The sequence below is a fragment of the Pangasianodon hypophthalmus genome, chromosome 5 (assembly GCF_027358585.1).
Source record: "Pangasianodon hypophthalmus isolate fPanHyp1 chromosome 5, fPanHyp1.pri, whole genome shotgun sequence".
Lineage (NCBI taxonomy): Eukaryota > Metazoa > Chordata > Actinopteri > Siluriformes > Pangasiidae > Pangasianodon > Pangasianodon hypophthalmus.
In genome coordinates this window covers 30009730-30034019 of record NC_069714.1, presented here as the reverse complement: position 1 = coordinate 30034019, position 24290 = coordinate 30009730, and the positions used below count along the sequence as shown (strand labels likewise).

Genomic DNA, 24290 nt, shown 5'->3' with positions numbered 1-24290 from the left:
CCGGCGTTTCTTTAGTTCCCCACTCACAAATGGATTTTTGGATGAGCCATTTCACGTTCATCAAAAGCTCAATATCTCCTCAAGACCAAGACAATACCGCAACTTGAGAAGAATCTCACTTCCGGCTGTCATCTATAGTCCGATCTTCTCCTAAAATAGTTCATCCAGCCAGAAGAGGGCGCTGTGGTTTGAAACTTCTCACAAAAATGCAGATACACTTACTTTACAACTTTAAAAATATGGTTCAAAATACTGCCAAAGAAAACAAACAGTAATTCTGTAAGTTGACACACACACTCGTTCACTAAATAGGGTGACTTCAAAGAGCAGCACTTAGACGAGAGAGGAGCTCATAAAGGAGCCTATCCCATTTCTCTTAGGCCTTTCGTGCTCAGCCACAGTGATGACAGCAGTATAATAATCATAACAATAATAAAGCTCTTTCTATTCAGCAAGCGCCAGAGTCGTGCTGCATTACCTAATGTCTGTGATTCAGTGCGAAAGCAGCTCTCAAAAGCAGCTGACGCAAAAGGATTATCAGGAGTTTTGCCCTCAGTGCGTTGCCAGGCTAATTGGGTTAGGCTGCTATTGTTCAGAGGGAAATAGACTCGAGTTGTTCGCTGCCTTTTGAGATGTTTCTCTGGTTTTTCTCTCGTTCCCACGGACTGTTTTGCACCTTGAACAATCCGTCTCTTTGTGCGTTAGTCCTGCATGTTTATTTATTTTTTTTTAATCTTCCCTCATCACCTTGTCCTCAGCATTTCCTCTAGGTTGAATCCTAAGAGATTTACTTTTATTTTATGAACATTAGATGAGGAGATATCGAGAATGCATCGTGATCTGATGCTATGCCCTTTTCACCAGCTCGTCCTGTATGTGGCATAGATGAGGTATGATGTATGATACAGACTTAAGAATGATATGACTGCGACAGCCTGTTTTTTTCCAGGCTAATATTAGCTCCATGTGTGTGATATACTACAGGTTTTTGGATAATAATTAAGACACACTCTGCTATATGAGTTGAAAACGCACACAACCACAAACAATGGTGTTGCATGTGGGTCTGATCAGCGGTGACGCGAAGAAGAGGAAGAACCACAAAGCATGTCTGCCTTTCCTTTTTCTCTCCGATACTTTCTCTGCTGGTCCAATCGGTGGCATGCTCTTCATCAGCACACCTGATTGATCAGCTGATCAGTGTTTGAGAGTGAGGAAAAATGATCACGCTAAAAATGGGCAGACACAGACACTATAGTAGCCAAAACCAAAAACATGATGCCCCAGGACATAACAATATAGACACAAAATCCATCATATAGGGCTAATAGTGTAGGTAAGATGATCGCAGTACAATGACGGATAGCAAACAGTACATTTCAGTGATGTCATGGGGAACTAGAGATGCACTCAACCTCACACCAAACATTTTGCTTAGAACACAGAGTCTTACAAAAGTGCATTATGGCCTTTAAACAACATAACACAAATATAACAACATGAACACTGATATCAAAGAAAAAAGACTTTCTTAGCTTGCCTAATTATGCAAATTACGCCACAATACAGTCATGTGACTTACAGTCTCATCCTGATGTCGCAAATTGTTCTTGACCAATAAGTTTGAGAGACAGAAACAACCCCTCCCTTGTTTTTATTTTTAGTATGTTGTTCTCTCATCACATTCGTTTCCTTCTTCAAGAAATGACAACAAAGTCAGCTTCCTTTTTTCTCCATATCTATGATGCATGAGCACGGCTGATAACGTGAAAACTTACCAGTTGATCATCGTGGAAATGAGCCAAATGTATTTTTTGGGAGACATGAACAATGCTCATTAATTAAAATGATTTTATTGTTATTACTTTTGTTTATTTCCAGATGCGGACACTCCAAATCTGAGAGGTTTCGGATACTGTTCCCACATGATCTGGCACAAATTAATTATAACCCGCAGAGGAGCAACATATATCCATTGCCTAGACTTTTTACACTTCCACTAATAATTAATGTATAATGAAAAATGTTAATTGGCTCAACTTGGCTCCATCCAGTCACCACTTATACTTAGACCATAGTACATTTTTGTTCATGTACTGTACGTCTACACAAACGTCCACATACAAAGGTACTTTGAGCCTTTTATACATTTGCACAATAGACACAAAAGCAAGCGGCCTGCATCATGACGTGTTTCTGTGCAGCCCCGCCATCATAGTGAGAGAGAGACAGAAAGAGAGAGGGAATCACGAGGGCCGTCCTGATTCATACGTTGCACAATGCAGTTGTCAACATTTGCAATTTTGGTTGACACAGCGTGGGCTGGCTTTCAATCCACACACAGAGTTTCCCGAAATGTACACAACTGTGTGTCTTTCTCATGCAATAAGACATCAGAACTGGCTTTTGGAAAAGTTTCAGACTCCCCAGAGAGGCTGACGTCATAACCACTCGATTCTACCTTTCACCTCCAGGCACTGAGAAGCAGGTCCAGTACAAACTCTTCTTACTGTCCTCATCTTCACTCTCAATGCCTTGCAATTAGTCTATCTGTGAGTAAGAAGGTTCCTGTTAGATTTGCAATGATGTGGGGGGAAAAATTGTTTGGTTTCACCCTTCCTAACCACCAGGGGTGGTGAATTTCACCTGCATACCTTCTTGTGTGTGCACAAATGCAGAAACTTGCAACAACAAAGTCACAAACAGAAGTAGGATGCAGTATTTTCAATAAATAGCATGGTCATGCATCCATCTTTCCCTTTCTTTTTACACCTCATACTCATTTCAGATCTCATGTGAGTCTTTTACATATCTCCATCACAGCTTTTGGCTATGATCAACACTAATCTGACCACCAAAGCTGATGATAGCCCCATTTCATCTGCTCTACCTCAGTGAGTGTGTTTTCTTTATATTATGCAGACTATTCTAGTGATACACAACAGAACTGTGATGTTCACTAGCTATGAATTGGCTTTCCTTCTCTCACATTGCTAGCTTTATTAGCTATCCCTCACTGCACTCTTTGTTAGTTGTCTCTATGAACTTGCTCTGTGGTGTTCCTCAGTAAATGGCACTTGCCTGCCACAGTCTGATCAACCAGTGGGCCTGTGGTTACCCGCTGCTAATGTGGTTGCATGGTTTTCCATTACCATACTGTTTACTGCTGAGCATGCTATGTTAGCTGGATTTCAATAACATACAAAATTGGTGCTAGAGCTGATTCCTGATCCCTCCATTGGAGCTGATCCCTGGAGCTCCATGGAGCTGATCCTTCCATTCACCCCTGATACTAACTGCAGGATCAGGTTCACCCTCTGTGTTATCTACTCCATGTGTTCCACATCCCCCATTGTCAAGCCAACTAGCTGCCCTGTAGCTATGTACTGCTAGTGTGATTGACTGATTTGTTCATTGACTTACTTTTTCCTCCACACAACTGACCCTTTGATCTTTTCACATAGGTCAGAGCCATGCTGCAAGACTTGTGCTCATGAAGCTGTTGACTGTGTCCCCTGGAAGCCAATGCTACGTGCTCACTGCCTTGGGAATTGACCTTATCTTAGGGACGCAGCATTTGGCTCGGAAATCCCCAGCGCTGATTGTGCAGTGATTCCGATGCTGACACAGCACGTTCGGCTGGCAGATTTAGACAGTGATTAGGAGTCGAATCTGACCCATACACCGTAGTCTAAACAATTTGCTAATTGCAAACATTCACATCCGGTGATGACTGATAGGCATAACAAGAAGTCTAGAAAGTAGTCTGAATTACTTTCTAGACGATTTAACAACTAGGCAGCAGAGATGGCTCAGATTCAAAATGATGATTCAGGAGCTGAGACCACACAATACAGAGGCTAACATCCTTCACCCCAGGGTGCAATTGCAGCTCCAAGTGATCTGGGATATGTCTCAAACAGCTTTGCACATCTGGATTCTGACATTTTTGTCAAGTCTTCTTGCCAAAATTGCTCAAACTCTGTCACACCAAATGGAAATTGTTGCTGAACAGCAGTTTTCAAGTCTTGCCATAGATTCTCAATCAGATTGAGGCCTGGGCTGGGACTTGGCTGCTGTAACACATTCATGGTTTTGGTTTTGAATCATTCTAATGTAGGTTTGGCAGTATGCTTAGGGTCATTGTCCTGTTGGAAGGTGAAGCTCCACCCCAGACTCAGTTTCGAAAACAGGTTTTCTTGTAGGATTTTCTTGTATTTGGACCCATTTACCAGTCCCTGCTGATGAAAAGCATCCAACACCATGATGCTGCCACCATCGCGCTTCATAAACCTGAATGATACTTTTCCAGAACTTTGTCCTGGGCTTGTTTTGGTATCTTCTTTGGCTTCCATGCCACTGAGACTTGCTTGTGGCCTCAAGATGGCGGGCAAGACCTTGGCTCCCTCCCCGACTAGATCTGCTGTCCCAAATGAATGGAGAGATTTGGTACACTCAGCCAGGCCACCTGTAGCTATGCGTTTGGCTCCTTGGAATGAACCACCAGCTGAGGACTATGACATTGCTGTCTAGGATGCTCTTCTGAATGCAAGAGCCATTAGTACAATGGCCTTGTATGCCTTTAAGTGGAAGCTGCATCTCAGTCTGGATCTGGCGCATTGCCCAATTCCCAAAATACTAACTTTTCTTCAGAGACTGATAGACAGCAACAGCACAGTATATGCTAAAGTTATATGTAGCTGCAATCTTAGTGCACTACAGCACTGTAAATAGCATTTCTCTGAAGTCTCATAAGCTTATTATGACCTTTCTGAAAGTGGCTGGAGTCCCCTTAAGCCCAACACTTATGAGTTTATGCAAGATGATGAACTGAATTGCATATACAGCAAAAAGAGTAGGAGAACTGCATGCACTGGCAATAAGCTCAACCAGTAGGGAATGGTGTCTGGGTAACCTTGTGGACTGAACCAGGGATTTTGGCCCAAGGTTATATCACACAAATTTGCAAATCAATTGATTGACCTTGCAGCATTCAGTTGCAGGCGTTCCTTGTGTCTGGTACATGCCCTATGGTCCTGTTTATACTGGACAGCAGCCATTGAATCCTCAGATGAGCTGTTCATCTGGCCTACTGGTAATGGACGTCATGACCATTACTTACAGATGTGCTAGACGCCTCGATCTTGCTATGACATGCCACTCTATGAGAATCATCTCCTCCTGATGGACATTACATAGAGGCATGCCTCTCCAGGAAGTCTCTGCTACCTGTCACTGCTACCTGAGCATCAGAGTGGGTTGGTCATCTCCGAGCAACTTTTCAGTTTTTAAACCTACAGACATTCCATCACTATACTTCAACAAGAAACTTTCTCACTTAAAACTTATTAAAAATAGTTTTAAACTTATTAAAACTATTATACAAATATTTTTCCTAGTTGCATTAAGCAGTTCAAGCTTAAATTCATTCGTGAAAATTTTAAGGAGATAAAAAAGAAGAAAAAGAAGCTGAAGAAGAAGACGTCATGTTTTCCCAGCATTCCGAAATAACTATACGTAAATGCAACAATGAAATAGTCATTTTAATTCTGAAAATTCAGACTAAATAATAAGTAATGCAACTGTTACTGTGACCTAACTTTAACCTGCAGCTTGAAGATTTTGAATGAAGCACTATATTATTGTAACATCCGAGCCATACAACTACAAATTCTTCCATTCTTGTTATTTTTATCATTTTAACGTTGAATTAAGAATTTAAATTGCTACCTTTTAAAGGAGATAAACTTTAACTACATAAACATATGCTATCTCTATGCTACTATGTATATGTATGTATATAAAGTGAAAAAAAATTTTCTAATGTCAAATTTTCAGTATATTTCTTTTTTCCAACAATAAGTGCTGCCAACTGCTGCAAAAATACATGAATGTTGAGTGGGACATCTATCTATCTATCTATCTATCTATCTGTCTGTCTGTCTGTCTGACTGTCTGTCTGTCTGTCAGTCAGGGCAATTATTATACAATACATATTTAGACCATCCTTTACACCATTTATTAAAGATTTCTACAAAAACCTTTCTAGACAGAATTCAACAACTGCTGTTGGACTTCCAATTGAGTTTACAGCAAACAGATTTTATGTTATTTAGTAAATTTATGAACATACACTACAGAGTGGTAGATAAGCAGCAGAACTCTGGATAAGGGTGACGAGAAAAGGAGTTGAAGACTCGGATGGAAAACGTTGGCCTTTGACACAAGTTATTCCACAGCATGTCACGCAGGCGCTGGCGTACGTGTGTGACGCCTTCAGAGCAGCTGTGAAACGTGACAGGAAACCCGATCAGCTGCAGTAAAAGCCAGAAAACTCAGACCAGGACCCTCTTCCTGTATTTCCATCCTGCACTTCCTGCTATGTGTGTGGCTACAAATTATTCTGTAGCTAATTTGTTTGTTTTGATTTTCAAAACAGAATTGACATAATTAGGGTACTGAAAAAGAAAGTTCAAGAATGCAACGTTTCAAAGGATTTGAAACAGTGTGGGATTACAGAAAGGCACAAAGGTAAACATGATACAGGAAGTCTAGCAGAGAGAGAGGGAGTGTGTGTGTGTGTGAGAGAGTGAGACATGCTCTTTGTCTCTTGTCCAACCCTCCCAGGGTCAGCTGTTTACTTGATGACGCACATTGAGCCCCAGTTAATATTGTACAGGAGGCACTAAGCATTCCATTACAAGGCCTGCATGCTGCGTTCACTCAGCAGCTGCGTGCTCGTTTATTTGGCCTCTCTCACTCTCATTCTCTCTCTTTCATTTACCAACAATCCCGACAAGAGAGCCTGCCAGATTTCAGTGTTATTTGAAGTTCACTTCATAAACACACACAATCAGGATATGTAACTGATCTCATGCTGACAAGGTCTATCAACAGCAATACAACTACAGCTATAAATACAGTAAATACCCTCCACTGAGAGATTTCACTTCCCCGAAAAGGCCGCTGAGTTTTACGTAAGATCATTCACGTTGTGTAAGATAAAAAAGAAGAGCAGCGTTTATAAGAAGCCGGCTCTGATTACCTTCCTGCTGCGTGTGTGTGTGTGTAATGAAGCCAAGTGATTTGCAAGCCTGAAGACCACACGGAGGTTTCTGATAATCAGCCAGGCCAAGGCGCACTGCGTAGTTAATAGGAGTTATGAAACTCCAGAGCAAGGTCTACTAATGACTCCATTAGGGTGAAGGTTCATTACATCACTCGCAGTGAAGGCAGTATGTGTATATATACAGTGTGCTGTACGTACACATATTGTCATGTATATATATATATATAAAGTTTTGGTCTCTATTGGGCCTTGACATTTCAGTATACAGACAGCCTACACTATAGAAACATGAAACACTAGAGGGTACTTTCCTGTACTCTCTCTCTTTCTCTTTCTCTCTCTCTCTCTCTCTCTCTCTATTTCTCTCTTGCTCTCTCTCTTATTTGACCTCAGGTGAACTCTGCCTTGCAGCCAGCCTGTTCTCAAACTGTTAAAATGGAGTACATCAGACGGAAGTGAACACTTGCTATGCTACAGATTCTGCTAATACTGCTGTGCTCCTCTATTCTCCATAACTGTTTCTCCCTGTTGTTATGCTGCATCTGTATTTTCTATTTTGCATTGTCTCGTTGCCCAGGTGATGGTCCTGTCCAAATCTCATAACTGCCCAGGTGTTGGATCTGTACCAATTCAATCACTGGTGATACACTGATCCTGTCCCAATCCCCTCACTGCCCAGGTGATGGTTCTGTCCCAATCCCATTAATGCTCAGGTGTTGGTTCTGTCCCAATCCCCTCACTGCCCAGGTGTTGTTTCTGTCCCAATGCGATCACTGCTCAAGCCCCATCATTTGCCAAGTGCTTTACCCACACTCTTGGTGCAGTACCCGCAATCTTGGTCCAGTACCCGCAATCTTGGACCAGTACCCGCAATCTTGGTTCCAGTTCTGTTCTAATCCTCCACTCTGTTGGTGCCAATCCTGTCCCAATCCATCCACATCTGGTTATCTCCCAGTTCCATTGCTCCCTACATGATGGTTCTGTACCAATATCTCCATGCTTGGTGCTGATTGCGGTCCAATCTATACACTCCTTGTCAGTTCCCAATGCGTCTCTCTCCTTTGGTGCTGGTTGCCTTTAATCCACACTGAGTTGGTTCCAGTTCTGTCTCAATCTCTTCTATGCCTTGGTTCCAGTTCTGTCCCAATCTCTTCAGTCTCTAGGTTCCAATTCTGTCCCAGTCTCTTCAGTTTCGAGGTTCCAATTCTGTCCCAGTCTCTTCAGTCTCTAGGTTCCAGTTCTGTCCCAGTCTCTTCAGTCTCTAGGTTCCAGTTCTGTCCCAGTCTCTTCAGTCTCTAGGTTCCAGTTCTGTCCCAGTCTCTTCATTTTCGAGGTTCCAGTTCTGTCCCAATCTCTTCAGTCTCTAGGTTCCAGTTCTGTCCCAGTCTCTTCAGTCTCTAGGTTCCAGTTCTGACCCAGTCTCTTCATTTTCGAGGTTCCAGTTCTGTCCCAATCTCTTCAGTCTCTAGGTTCCAGTTGTGTCCCAGTCTCTTCAGTCTCTAGGTTCCAGTTCTGTCCCAGTCTCTTCAGTCTCTAGGTGCTGCCTCTATCCTAATCCTATCCTAATCATTCTGTCTGAACCTCCTAGGGCTGGACCGGTCTCAGTCCTACCTTGTCTTGGACCATATGTTTCATGTCCTGATCACAGTTGATGGTTGTATGAACAGCGTTTGCACTCAGTGACCCTGTCCTCATTAGGCAGATGCTCAGATCAGCATGCTCAAGTGGTTACAATATGTTCCTAAGCGAGGAAGTGAGCTGCCCTGGCTGGAATAGATCTCTGACAGAGTTACAGTACTCACAGCTGAGGCATACAAACTCTCTCACCCGCTTTCATTTCCACGTATCACGTATCGACAGTCTGCAGAGTGATCAGGGAGCTTTGTCTGGCTTAGCATAGCTTTCCCAGAATGCATCAGTGGAAATGGCACCAATACAGCTGTATATCTGCCTCATGCCAGGTTACAGTCAGCATGTTCAGGACACAGTGTTCTAGCCGACATACACATTTACATTTATTCCTTTTTTATCCACGTTACACAGAACCAGCGTGAGCACACAGCTGACAATGATCCGCGGTCCTCCAGGCGAAGTTTCCACCGACTGAGTAAAAACAGTGCAACTTCAGCTGCAACGTGGATTTGATGTAGAACTGATGAAGCCCCTTGGAGAAAAAGTAAAACCTCATCTACTTTACACCACATGTCCACTTACTGCTCCTTACTCATCGGCTAATCGCTTACATCCCGAACTCCAGCGCCGAATCAGTCACGAGGGGAAAAAAAACAGGGAAAACGCAAAATATTTCAGTGCCGCAATCTCTCAGGGCACAAGTTTAAAAAAAGAGACTCAAGGTCATTTATTAATATATATATATATATAAATCAATATAAAATAAAAACAGCCAGTTTAAAAGAAAAACACTTCAGAAACAAGCAGATGCTACTTTAAATAAAAACAGCCAGGTTTGGAAAAGGAGAAGTATCTTGAAATAAAATAGTCCAATTTAAAAAGAGAAACTACTTTATATGTAACAAAATACATATAATAAGCCAAATACATAAAGGACCCAACAATTATAAAAAAGGGAGCAACTTTAGATAAAAGCCAGAAACTAATTTTTAAAAAAAAAAAGTAATAAATGTTTAGTTAAAAAAAAAGAAGCCAAATAAATAAGGGAGTCAGTGTTTAAAAAAAGGAAGCAACTTTAAATAAAATTGAGGAACTAAATTTAATAAGTAATTGTTTCTTCATTTAAAAGATAAAGGAAGCAGGTTTTAAAATAAAATAAAAGTAATCGACTTTTGAGAACTTTAAATAACTTAAAAAAGAAAAAAAAAAGTTAAATCCGTGACCAGGACGAAATGATTACTGAAGATAACTTGAATGAATGAGTTTCATGTCAAACTGAATTATTCAACTTTTCTAAAATAATAAAATTTTACTTAAAATATGGGCCCTTTATGTACAAACTTGATTTTTTACTGTATATAGTTGCTTTTTTTTTCTATGCTCAGACCTTCTACATTCAGTTCCATTAATCTGCGAGAGAAAAAGAGAGAAAGATTATTTCAGTGGAAAGCGATATGAAGCTATTCATCTCTCAGTGTTAGAGTTAGTTCAGATATTGCATCAGGATGGATTTCTGTGTGTGTGTGTGTGTGTGTGTGTGTTTGTAGTCTTGCTTTCATTTCTTAGGCACGAAATCAGAAGGAAATGCCACCAAACCACTAAAACCTGCACGAGGAGGAAGTCCTGCACGCTGCACCTAACGGTGACGAATCATAAACGGCCGTGCAGAGTGCAGCCGCAACACCACAACCCTCTACTTCCTGTTTTATAAGATTCTCATCTCTCAAATACAAGAGCTGTAGTTTTGGTAACGCTAAAGCGGTTTACTGACCCATTTCTTCTGGAAGAAAGAAAACGACACAATCACAACGAATTTAGGAATTTTACTTTTATTTAAAATAAATAGCCACATAAATAAACAACTCTCGCTCTCTCTCACACACACACACACACACACACACACACACACACTCTCTCTCGCTCTCTCACACATATTATCACACGTTCAAGACATTTACAGTTCAGCAAGCAAATCAGGGAAATATATCCAAAATGTTACCAAAAAAAAAAAAAAAAGCTCTCTTTACAGTTCTACATAAAATAAAATCAAATTAAAAAATAGTGTTTAATATTATTGTAAATGCATTAACACTAAAGAAGACTTCTCTAGCCCAGCAGTGGAAACAACACTATTTTGAGAAGGAGAAATATTCATTATAAAGTGCATTATTCTGAAAAACAGAGAGAAAAAAAAAAAGAAAGGGAAAAATAAAAAAAAAAAAAAAAGGTTGTGTCTGATTCACTGCAAGCCTCAGAACCACATTTTCCTCAGTGTGCTTTTCTCCAAGTGTCCTACAATCAGCACAGGGGGGAAAAAAACCAAACAAAAACAAACAAAAACAAACAAACCAAAAAAAAATGACTTGCTTTCTCACCGTGAGATTTGTTCGGAAAAAAAGGCACAAGCGTCGCTGGTGAGTGCAAATCTTTCTTTTTTTTTTTTTTTAAACAATAACGCTAAAATAAAAACGGATTAACACTGTTTCTGACAATCACGTCACCTTCAGCTTATCTTTTTCAGTCACTGGTTTCAAACCCTGTTTCTCCAGCTAAAAAGAGACAGACGTGTGTAGAAACACACACACACACACACACTCTCACACACACACACACACACACACGCACACACAAACACTGTTTAAAATCTACTTCTAGCACCGAACTGCAACGTCTCGTCAGCTATATATTGCTACAGAATGTTGAAAGAGGAAAAAAAACGTACGCTAACGCAGACACGGTCCCTCAGATCTGCAGGAAAGTCTGCGATTTCTGATTAAAACATTGCTTAAGTAAAATAAAATAAAATAAAAGACTGTTTAAGCAACTTCCTGGATGTGTTCAGTGGTTTTAGAATTTGTTTTTAACACTGAAAGTTTAAATAAACACATTGTAGATGTTAAAATATTAGATGTTTCCCATTTTTTTGTCTCCGGGGCGAAAATAAATGATGTTTATTGGCAGTTTGGGAATATTTAGCTTAGGGCTGGCGATAGCATAATATTTTTTTAATAAATTATTTTTAAATGTTTTCCAAATAATTACAAATTAACTGAAATCAGCTGTTTTCTACTAAAATTTTAACAAAAAAATTTTTTTTTCAGTTGTAAATATTTTTCTTTATTTTTCTATAAATAAAAGTGTTATTTGCTAAATATAAAATATAAATAAATGTATTACAATTTTGTTAAATAAATATTAATAAATTTCGCAGCCCTAAGTTAACTGCTCCAAACAAATTTAAATGTCAAACAAATTTTAGGAGATAAATTTACTCCTGTGATCAGATTATGTTGTTTTATATCTGAATTTATATCAGATTATGTTGTTTTCTACTGTCTGAAATTACTAAAAATAAAAAAACAATAATAAAAAAAACAGCTTTTTGTGCTAATAATAAATAATACAGCCGTGAATCTTAGAGATCTCTGATTTTGTTTTAAAGAACCTGATGGACTTTTCATGAAAAACAAAAAGTAAAAGTAAGAAAAACAAACAAACAAACAAAAAAAAGATCATGCATTGAGTACCTGCTGCATTCCTATCAGCTTCTCAACCTGGTACTGCAGGTCCTGCAGGTACTACAGTTACAGGTACTGCAGGTACTACAGGTACTACAAGTACAGGTACTGCATGTACTGCAGGTACTACAAGTACAGGTACTGCAGGTACTACAAGTACAGGTACTGCATGTACTGCAGGTACTGCAGTTACAGGTACTGCAGGTATTACAGTTACAGGTACTGCATGTACTGCAGGTACTACAGTTACAGGTACTGCATGTACTGCAGGTACTACAGTTACAGGTACTGCAGGTTCTACAAGTACAGGTACTGCATGTACTGCAGGTACTGCAGTTACAGGTACTGCAGGTATTACAGTTACAGGTACTGCATGTACTGCAGGTACTACAGTTACAGGTACTGCATGTACTGCAGGTACTACAGTTACAGGTACTGCAGGTTCTACAAGTACAGGTACTGCAGGTAGTGCAGGTACTGCAGTTACAGGTACTGCAGGTACTACAGTTACAGGTACTGCATGTACTGCAGGTACTACAGTTACAGGTACTGCAGGTTCTACAAGTACAGGTACTGCATGTACTGCAGGTACTACAGTTACAGGTACTTCAGGTATTACAAGTACAGGTACTGCATGTACTGCAGATACTACAGTTACAGGTACTGCAGGTACTAAAGGTACTACAGGTACTACAGCTGAGTGTGAAATATTGCACTAATCCCGTAAGCTTTGTTCAGGGAGAAACTCGCTGCAGTGAGGAGGAGGAGGAGGAGGAGGAGGTAGTGATACGACAGAAGAGGAGCTGTGTCTTTTTCTTTTCTTTTTTTTTCTTTCTCATTTCTCAGGACTGACCTGAAGTCCCAGCAGCTCCTTTAAAACGAAGCGAGCTCGAAGCCCAGCGTGTGTGCGTTTAACGTGACCAGGATCTAAACGTGACGCGGTGCAGAGCGGCGGAGCAGGAGGTCGTCATGCCTTCTCCCGTTTTATCCACACGTTGATGCATCGTGATTCTCTCGTGAAATTTACGCTGTTTATTCAACGGAAACCCTGACGAGAAAAAACAACACTGAAGTGCGATATCGTTATTCTGATGTAATATCTCATTAATTTGAATTATCTCATTATTTCGAGTTACTATCTTGTTCTTTCGATGTATCACATCACTTATATAAACTCATCGGCTCATTATTTTGAGTTACTATCTCATTATTTTAACTTAGTAACTCAATTTCGAGTTATTATCTCGTTATAAGCAAGATATTTGGTTAAAATAATGAGTTATTAAGTCAAAATGACGAGATAATAAGTCGAAATAACAATAGAACTTGCAGTTCAGGATTTCCGTAGATTTTAAATGTTTAAAAAATTATAATAATAAATAATAATAAAGTATCAAATACACTAAGCCTAATGTTCTACATGATGGATAATAATAATAATAATAATAATAATAATAATAATAAGTTGTAATGATTAATACGTAGATGTATTGGAGAAAAAAAAATTAAAAATTTGCAATAAAAATCAAGATGCATCAAGATGATGGTGTCTGAGATGTCTAGTTTCTCAACCCTATCTCTTATTATATTATATTATTTATTTATTTATTTATTAATAATAAAGTACCATGATCGGCCCTCGGCTCTGCTCATAAAGCAGTTCAGCCATTTTGTGCCAAACGTCGCAGTTTGCTAAATTACAAACCCTAGATACTGCATTTTGTTTTGAAGGATGTTAAAAAAAAAAAAAAAAAAGCTAAAAGAAACTTTGGTCTTCTTCAGCGAAGTGAAAAAAGTTACAGCAAACAAAGCAAAAAAAAATAATAATAAAAATCCATACATGTAAGGAAGACCGTTCTAGTTTTCATATATAATCTGTATGAGTAAATGAATAAATCTACCAGTCTGACGGGATTATTTTAAAACACAGACGTCCGTCCTGTGTGTGTGTGTGTGTGTGTGTGTTTTTCCGCTTCGCTTCGCCCCCCTCCCTGTTGTTTATTGCTTTCTCAGGATGGGAGACTGGAGTTAAGGGGGGACGAGCGTGACGTCTGTGAAGAGTTTGGTTATTGCTTCTTTGTCTTCTTTTGAGTTCGTGCTCACACACACACACACACACACACACTTCGGACATGAAGCGTTCTCATCCTGCGAGTCAGTTTTACTTCAGTTCGGATCATGAAACACTTTTTGGTCATTATTTGACCATCACACAGCTGCTGAGCTGCTGCTCCTGGAGCTCTGGGGTGTCGGGGCCTGCGCTGTGACCGCTGCCTCCCAGGCTCCAGCTCACCTGCTGGGGTAAGAGCGAGAGCTGTCCCTGGGTGTAGCTCTGGAGCTGGAGCTGCGAATGAGGATGCGCTTGGAGGTGAGGCTGCTGGCTGATATGCAGTCGGGCTTCCAGCAGATGAGCCGCGGACGCCACCGGAGAGAGCGACGAGTACGAGGAAGATGAAGAAGAGGAGTCTACGTTCTGCTGCCACAGACCGTGCTGAAGAGGAACAGAGCTCTGATGGCATGCAGGAATCATCTGGGTGGAGGTCTGGGGTGGAGGGTTGGAGAATAAAGCAGCTGGAGCGAACAGGCTGTTGGAGGGAGGTGAAGAGGAGGAGGAAGTGGAGGAAGAGGAGCAGGAGGAAGAGGAGGGCAGCTGGTGGGACTGTGTGAGGAAGAGCGCGCTCTGTTGCTGGGGCTGGTGCTGGATTTGTAGCATCCTAAAATAAATACGATAAACACAGCAAGATTATTAAAAAGTTACAGAGCAAACATAAAAATGAGCAGCTTAAATCGAATGTGCTTCGCCTAGTGGGATGGGCGGAGCTAATTTCAGGGCCAGAAAACTGAAGAAACTTGATAGAAACATCCATCCATGGCGAAATTAAATCATAATTTCTCAAAGATCAAAAATCTGATTTCTCAAAGGAGCCTTTTAAACTTATAATAGTTTTTCTTACAAGCCCTTTTTTTAAAAAATAAATACAAATTGCTCCTTTAACCCTTTCCCGCTTAAAGTATTTATACATATTAAAAAAAATTCAGATTCTACATGAACTTTCTAAAATGGATTGTTTATGTGTAGTGATAAGATTAGCAAGTACACGTAAAATTATAGCTGAAATATTAATTTAAAAAAATTCCAATGTGTTTATAAACAAACATTATGTAAGATATATCAGGGACATGCTGTGAAGGCTGAAGGGAAGATTTTAAATTAAGTGACTTTATATTTTCTTAAAAATAACTGTCCATGAGCTTCAATCTATTAACTTCTGCTTTTATATATCTCTTCTCAGTTTAGATTGAATTTTAATTTTAATTTTTAATGTTGTCCACGACCCTCCAGGCCTGTACGACTCGAGCATCTCACCTCTGCTGATGCAGCACCTCCTCCAGCATGCTGCGTCGCTCTCGAGGTCCTCCGGCGCCCTGCAGGCCTGTCGGGGGACACAGGGTGGGACCTAATGACCCCCTGCTGCCCCTGGAGCACGAGGTCGGAGGGCACACCTGTCTCGCCAGGCCTTTGATCTTATTCAGGCCCAGGAGACCTTTGGTACGAGAGTTCTTCCTCAGCTGCTGACGGAAGGCTTTCAGTCCTGCAAACATCAGCATTTCACCAGTTAGCTGGGAGCGACACACACACTGTCGCACCACACACACACACACACATGAACACACACACATGAACACACACACACACAGACACACTCATACACACCCTACGTTATTATAGACCTTCAGCTAATTTGCTAAAGTGCTGTGTTCATGAGTAGGAGGCTAATTTCATGTTTCTCTGTAATCAGGTCTAAATAAAAACCTTCAGGTGGACGTAATTATCCTCATATGATCATTAACTCTCTCACACACACACACACACACACACACACACACTCACACACACACACACACACCTTGTGTGAGGGAGGTATCGGAGGCTCGGCGTCCCTCCTGGAAGCTGGCTGCGTGGAGGCTGCCCTGGTTCTGCAGGATTCGGTTGGAGGACAGAGCCAGAGGTGCTCCGACGGGCCCCGATGTCCCGGTTCCGAACCCGGACACCATGAGCGCCGAGAGATCTCCTACTGCGGCGGCGGAAAGGGGCGGAGTCGGATTCGAAGACGACTTCAGACAGCTGTCGGATGAAGCGCCGTCTGAAGGACTGATCACGATACCTGAGAGAAAGAAATGTCATATGAAATGTCATAGATCACACGTTAAATCCACGCTGATTTTATTTTTAACAGTTTCGTGCTACTCACAGGGAGGGTTGCAGAGATGGAAGCGGGCGGAGACTTCGGCGAGGGTGTGTCTACGTGAGGCGGTGTTTGGGAGGAGCGTGGGAGGGGCTTGCAGCGCTCCGTCCTCCTCTTCCAGGTCTCCGGGACGCACTTCTTCGTTGATGGTGGTCTCCAGGAGACTGTTGGGAGAGATGGAGCGATTCCAGAGGAGACCGTTGAGACTCGCCTCCACCGGACACACCACCCGCTGGAGACGGAGGGGAGGATAAAGACAAAGAGGAGGATGTTAATAGCAGGCTTTGAGATAATGAATGCTCTATAATGAGCCAAAAAAAAAAAACAGTCCTCACCTGAAACAGACCTCCCTGATCCCACTCTATCTGGGAGTGGACGGCTGTGTTCATCGTCGTGGCGACAGGCAAGGCCGGGCGGAAGCTGTCGGACGACTCCACCATCACCTTGAGGAGGAGAGGGGAGCGGAGGAAGAGCGGAGTGAGCCGGAGGGATGTAATGTCACACCGGGAGGAGGAAGTGAGAGGGACTGTGAGGAGACACTGACCTCTGGGCTGGACGAGGAGTCAGACGTGCTCCTGCTCCTCTGGGTCCAAGCGCCGCCGCATTGCCGGTTCAGCTGCTGGCTCCGGTGCTCTTTAACCCGCTCCAGCAGCAGGTAGTAAATGGCTGAGAAGTGATTGTAGCTGCTGCTCTGGAGAGACTGAGGAATAAAAATGAAGGAGTATAAGAATGAGTCTAAGTTAAAAAAAGAAAAAGCATCATATCATATAAAGACCTAGCCTTCAAGCCACATGTCTAGAACTGACAGGCAACATGATTCTGATTGGTTGAATATTGAATCAGCCCTAATGAGTAATAAAAACAGAATTTTTTTTTAAAAATTTGATTTCTGGTTTGCTTATCTGGTGTCATTGTGTCATCTTGTCATTTTTCTGGTTTGGTTTTAAATAAATTTAACCGATGCTAACTATAGGCTTGTCTAATATTAGTGAATGTACACTGATAGATTATATTTCACGTTACTGAACTCAATACACTCGAGGACGCCGCTTCAGATCAGCTTTCAAGCGGGAAATTCAGATCACCGGCTAAAACATACCCAATGTGAGATGGTGAAAAGGGGGCGGGGCTTATAGAGTGTCCAAAAAGCTCAGTCATGTGTCAACTGGCTCATCTGCTGTTTATATTGCGGAGGAAAAAGAAGCCGTATGTTTGGCGTGTGTCTGAGCGTGCCGTGATGTTAAAAGTCGCTTTACTACTCGAATAAAAACTGTTTCCATCTTAAGTGAACGCAGAAGGTGACAGATTTTAGGAACAGATGCTGCTATGTTTATCGTCTCTGTGCCAGCAGGGAAATGTATTTAAAGTCTTGGCAAGAGGCTAGGATAAACACCAGGTTTCCACCGTCACTGCGGCGCCACCAAGGTGACAAAACTGACAACTCCAATCCCTCAAGTGACGCCGATTAAGCTTTACTGCTGACCCCCGATCCCAGAGCTGCGATAAGCTGCAGCAGTGACTCACACAGCACACCGTACCCTGCCATAATTCTCAGGAAAGTAAGCCTTCGCTCATCTGATTTATCATCTCTCACCTCCACGGTCCTCTGGCGGTCGATGCCCAGCGTGTGCATGATGCTCAGGACGGGTTCGCTGTAGTCCCCCAGGTTGGAGTTGTAGTCAGTGAGGGAGTGTGAGAGCGTCTGGTGGGGGGCGCTGGGGTCAGCTAACATCCAGCGGTGCTGCTTGATCTGAGCGATGCTGATCCGCTTGGCTGGATCCACCACCAGCATCTTCCGGATCAGATTCTCACAGTCTGAGACAGACAGAGAGAGAGACAGAGAAATGGAAAGAAAGAGGGAAAGAGAGAGTGAGAGACAGAGAGAGAGAGAGAGAGAGAGAGAGAGAGAGAAAGAGAGCGTTAGGTAGAGAGAGGGATAGAGAGAGAGAGAGACAAACAGAGAGAGAGAGATAGTGAGAGAGAGAGCGAGAGAGGGATAGAGAGGGAGAGAGGGAGAGAGAGAGGGAGAGAGTGAGAGAGACAGACAGAGGGAGAGAGAGAGAGTGAGAGAGACAGACAGAGAGAGAGAGACAGACAGAGAGAAAGATAGTGAGAGAGAGGGAGAGAGACAGACAGAGGGAGAGAGAGAGAGAGAGAGTGAGAGAGACAGACAGAGAGAAAGATAGTGAGAGAGAGGGAGAGAGTGAGAGAGAGTGTGAGAGAGAGAGAGAGAGAGAGAGAGGGAGGGATAGAGAGAGGGAGAGAGAGAGAGCGGGGCTGTTATATGGCTGTTTTGTTCTGGATTCTGATTGGTCAGAAGGTTTATATTAATGCGTTCGATCTGATAACCTGATGGTTTCTATAGTAACAGCTCATCATATACATAACCTGATTTTTTTTTTTTTTTAAATGTGCGTAATCGTTGTTATGGTGACGAGGACGCGGAATAACACACTGCTGTTATTAGGAGAATAGAATAAGGGAATAAATAACTTTGTAGTGGTAGCACCCTGACGTTGATTACTTTCCTATAACTGCGTGACACACGGTTTAATCTGTTACCTTCTGACATGAAGAAGGGAATTCTGAAGCGTCCTTCCGTCACTCTCTGCCTCAGCGCTGGCAGATTTTCTCCGTCAAACGGCAGCGAGCCGCACACCAACACGTACAGCACGACCCCCAGACTCTGGAAACACACACACACACACACACACACACGATTTAGCACACGTTGCCAGATGTTCTAACCTCCTCTCCTCCAGAGAGTGCATGGGATTAAAGGATTATATGAAACGTACCCAAATGTCCAGCTGTGGTCCTTCGTACTCTTTTCCCTCGAAGACCTCGGGCGCGGCGTACGGCGGGCTGCCGCACCACGTGGACAGAGGCTCTCCGGCGTTGTAGAAGTTTCCGAACCCGAAGTCTGAATGAGAGAGAGAGAGAGAGAGATCATGCGACGGTTTTGTCCGCTGCGCTTCACTTCTAGCTCGGCTATGTTATGTAAACAACCCGAAGCTAAATGATGTGTGTTTACGCAAAAAAAAAAAAAAAGCCTCTTCCTTTTTGCATGGCTTATTCAGCTGACATAATACGGTTTTATAACCGGCCTCGTTTCTTTTTCCTTTCGACGAATCGGATGCATTTCCATCACCGGAGTACGCTAGTTATGTATTAATATCCAACCAGCTAATGATTTAATAAACAAAATATTATTAACCATTAAAGGCTGTTCTTAAGAATTTGCATTTGTATTCTTTAAACTTTCTACACAAAAAGATTTTTTTTAAACCTCCAAAATCAGCTTGCATCATGAAAATTGTGTCAATGTCAAATGTCATATTGCTCTATTTTATTTTATTACTAAAATGATATTTTCTATAAATATTGTAGCCCTTTAAACACAATGGAAGATTTTTTTTAGAAATATTTAAGGTATAATTTCAATCCCTATAATTTGATCCCTACAGATGCACTTACTTTTTCCTACAAGCAATATTTTAACGATATTTGGATGATTAATGTTAAAAATAATAAATAAAGCAGTGTTACGCCAGGACGCTAGTAAATAAACATGACCGCCGAGATGTCCTAGCCAGCAGGCTCAGCGTCTTATTGTAGCTAAAATGGCGTCTTCTGTAAGGACGAGGTTGTTGGGGAACGCCGGGTGTGACGTGGTACCTGAGCTGATGTTTACGGTCGAGGTCGCTCTCCTCACCTGCGAGTTTGATGTTCATGTTCGCGTCCAGCAGCAGGTTCTCGGTCTTGAGATCTCGGTGGACGATGTGGTGGCGGTGGCAGTAGTCGACGGCTGTGAGGATCTGCCAGAACTTCTTGCGTGCCTCGGCTTCGCTCATGCGTCCGTTAGACGTCAGATAATCTGCAGAGGAAGAGGAGGAGGAGGAAGGATGAGGATGAGGACGAGGACGAGGAACGCACAATCGCTCTGAATAGACTGTGAATCAGTTCTGAGTGGCTGTGAAAGATCAATCATTACATCTCTCTCTCTCTCTCTCTCATGGCAGTACATACTGTGATCCCAGGTGTGTGTGTGTGTGTGAGTGCGTGTGTGTTACATAAAAAGCTACAAAAAAAATCCCACACCTGTTCCACCACCTGGTGCTCTTTTCCTCTCCTCACCTCTCCTCTAACCCGTCATGTCTGACTCATCAGCCTGAAACGTTAGCGGATCAAAAGAGTCGCTTTGTACTCACCGAACATCTCGCCGTTTTTCGCGTACTCTGTTACAATGTACAGCATGTCTTTGGTCTCCATGACCTGTGAAGACACACACACACACACACACAGGGGAGATCAGAAAGGTGCTGCTGGGTTTAAGCGGCCTAATAAATCTCCTTTTACAACCTTGTTAAACTTTAATGCTGGCATTAGCAGGGCTTGTGAAGAGGGCTTGGGCTGACAGCCACACACACACACACACACACACACACACACACACACACACACACGCATGAAGTTCTTGTTGATGTGATGTCCTGCTTTCCCATGATAAGCACCAGTGCATGGAGCTGCTTCCTGAACGTCCCTTATTTACACTCGGGCAGAGAAACACACCAAAACTTTCCGACAGCGTCACCGAACGCTACGTTCGAAAACAACATAAACACAGTGCTGCAAAAATACCACGTCGATACATTTCCGCATGTATTGTATTACGTATGTGCCATTATTTACGACACTTTTCGAGTGCTCCGGTTTTATCGTTTTCAACATCAAATACTCGTACATCTTATGACGCTGTAAAGCGAAGCTGTAGGTCTACGTGCATGATTAAATTAAAATCACGCACAAGCGTAGGATCGTACGCTCTGAGCCGTAGGAAGTCTTGTCTGGAGTTTGCTAGAAGCTTCTGTGACCAGAACTGAACTTTTTGTCCATGACGCAAAGTGCTACATTTAGCAGAAATCCAATCCAACGCTGCTCATCGCTCGCTGTGAAGCATGGTGGTGGTAGCATCACGTTACACTTTGACCTCTTGGTTTGTTTCTCGGACTAAATATAAATACTGTACAGCCAGACTGGAACAAATGGTGCAGCAAAATAGCAAGAAATGCTTAAAATACTGAAGGTGTACAAGGCTAGGGCAATACGATGATATAATACCGATACTGTGATGAATTTATTTCACAATACACTTTTTAAAGATCACAAACTCTGATTGGACAGTTACATTTACTGATTTAATGTTACAGTGTTGTACTGAATTATTTAAAATTCAGAAACGTTTTTACGGATTTTTCTTTTTATTTTCAGTGTTAAATAATTACAAGTATCGTCACTCTCCCATGTACACTCACTTTTTCTGTACATAACTATTTATATTTTTAATTTAATATATTCTATCTTCTCTGCTGTTTACATATTTCATATTTATATATAGCATGTTTCTGATTCTGATTCTAAACCCAGTGAGTGGCGTTTCAAGACTGTGTAAACTGTGAAAAAAGTATCCTGGTCGTAGCACGTTGTCTGTTTTGTTCCTCCGTCTTTCCGTCACCACGTTAGAGAATCAAAGAAAAAAGAAAAACGTAACAGCGATCAACAAGTCACGGCTTGCGTATTACATTTCACGAGCAGCTGAACGTCAAGCTTCGCCTCCCTCGCAGAACATTCTGACTGTTCTCGGGAGAGCCTGAAGGAACGCAACAGTACCTCGTTGCACAACGAGTCTTGTGACGTCCACACACACACACACACACACAGAGATTTCAGGGAGTGTGATAAGGCAGTGACGCTTCCAGATGGGAAACTTGCCATGAGATAAACTGCACATTGAGTGCATTCAGTGATGTCAAAGCTCACACACACACACACACACACACACACACACCCCTGTTACGCTCTCCCGGTGTGTGACAGATCGGCCTGTCGTCACATCTGCAGCGACAAAGCAGAGGAGTGCGTAAACCGGCGTTTATCAGCAGGGGCTCTGTGTGTGTTTTATCCTCTTGGGCTTTAAATAAACTCGGGATGAGAGCTGCGGCTGTGAAAGGAGAACGCAGGCATACGAGACGTGACCTCCTGATCTCTTGGCTTCATTTGGGGGTTGGGAATGTGAGAACCTAACCGTCACACACACACACACACACACACAGAGAGAGACAGATGGTGTCTACCTTTCACGGCTTTTTAAACACTGTAAAGCTAGCAGGATAGTGTGTCATCAAAAATAGTGATAAATTACACCAAATGCTTTTCTGACACGCTGCTGCTCTCTGAAAGTGCGTTCACACAAGCAAGCTGCAGGCGATCGTTCGCGTTCTATATGCGTACACGACACGATGAGACGCGACGCGACGCCTCGATTTCTGCGAGTTTGAGATTTTCTCCTCACTTCTATGCAAATGAGGTACGACGCTGTGAAACGATTGGCTCGAATGATTCTTAGCAGCAATCCTGTAACATGTGGTGCGAGCTTTCTTCACTTCCCCGCTCACAACTTTAACCTGCGATTAATTCCCATGGACTGTTTTTTAACGAGCAAAAATTGGAAGAAAAACGATTAAAAAAAAACTCTAACAGGCCACGCCCACTAGCGGTCTGGAGAGACACTTGCGATTTGTCACCTGTTACGATTGTGTGTTATTTTTCTACCAAATGTTCAATCGTTGCACGTTCAACAAGAGTAAAGTTTCTTTTTTTCTTTTTTTTTAATACCGTGATACATTTTGTGTATCGTGATATCGTATCATCCCAACCCTAACTGGGTTCCCATGCTCTTTTCAGAGAAAATCCCTTTCCCCTCCTCCTGAGCCAGTTTTCCAGAGACTGAGCTCGCTTTCACAACCTCGCTTTCAAAATCCGACCACAAATCCGGACAAAACAAAACAACGCACCAGAGCGCAGGCTGGGAGTAATGAGGACAAAAATGTGCTGACAAAATACACGCCTGGCACTGGCCAGCCACGGGGCTCAGTGTGTGTGTGTGTGTGTGTGTGTGTGCGTGTGTGTGTGTGTGTGCGTGTGTGCGTGTGTGTGTGTGTGTGTGTGCACGCACGTATTTGCGTCAAAACCTGTTCGGCCGGCTAAAGAGGCTTACACGTCTTAAAGACTTACAGACAGATCGGTTTGCGTGACCGAGCGGACACATTGAGCTTGACCAGGGCTAATTAATCTCTCTCACACACACACACACACACACACACACTCACACACACACACACTCACACACACACATTTGTAATCAAGTTTCAGAGCAGCAACACAATAGGATCCAGCAGCATGGATCATATTACATAACCAGACATACAGCATTTTTTGTTTATTTTTTTTTATTAATTTGACAGAATCGACAGATTACAATCTCATAAATAAAAAGTACCAAAGTGTACCATTGGGTTCGGGTACTTTAAAGGTACTTCAGGGGGGTTTTGTGTCTTTATTGTGTCTCGTTTACCCTCAGTGGTCCAGTTATGTGCCGTAAATTAAGTTTAAAGGTGCAGAAGAGGTCTGAGTGATACAACGATATAATCCTGATATCGTGATAAACTGCGTCGCAGAGATATCAATATTTAGTTTTTATATTTTTTAATAATTATAAACTCTGGTTAAAAGCTGCTGATTTGATGCTGAATCTATCTTTAAAAATTGTCAAATGTAAAGAAATTTAAATGCAAGGGTTTTTTTTTTTTGTTTAATATTAAAATTTCCGGTTTAAAATCATTTATTTTTAGACTTAAAACAAGTCATTTGTTTGTTTGTTTGTTTGTTTTGTTTGTTTGTTTGTTTGTTTACTGTTACTGCTGTTTTCCTGGTAGTTTGTTTGTTTGTTTGTTTACTGTTACTGCTGTTTTCCTGGTAGTTTGT

At 42.0% G+C, this 24290-nt stretch overlaps 1 protein-coding gene across 2 annotated transcripts in view; it reads right to left on the bottom strand.

Moving 5' to 3' along the window:
• Nucleotides 1-10514: 10514 nt before the first annotated feature.
• The window catches only part of LOC113525847 (serine/threonine-protein kinase SIK2-like), a 15970-nt gene continuing 2194 nt past the window's right edge, over nucleotides 10515-24290 (bottom strand). Inside the window, exons 4-14 of one of the 2 annotated variants that reach the window (XM_026912445.3) lie at nucleotides 20678-20741; nucleotides 20182-20343; nucleotides 19265-19389; nucleotides 19029-19152; nucleotides 18061-18281; nucleotides 17011-17166; nucleotides 16802-16909; nucleotides 16473-16698; nucleotides 16128-16385; nucleotides 15587-15812; nucleotides 10515-14933 (exon numbers count right to left, since the gene is read on the bottom strand). In XM_026912445.3, the coding sequence (XP_026768246.1) occupies nucleotides 14417-14933; nucleotides 15587-15812; nucleotides 16128-16385; nucleotides 16473-16698; nucleotides 16802-16909; nucleotides 17011-17166; nucleotides 18061-18281; nucleotides 19029-19152; nucleotides 19265-19389; nucleotides 20182-20343; nucleotides 20678-20741 (2187 nt within the window). In that variant the 3' untranslated portion in view covers nucleotides 10515-14416. Of the gene's footprint in view, nucleotides 14934-15586; nucleotides 15813-16127; nucleotides 16386-16472; nucleotides 16699-16801; nucleotides 16910-17010; nucleotides 17167-18060; nucleotides 18282-19028; nucleotides 19153-19264; nucleotides 19390-20181; nucleotides 20344-20567; nucleotides 20742-24290 lie in introns of those variants that run through there. The other variant, XM_053233971.1, reaches the window with a different exon arrangement.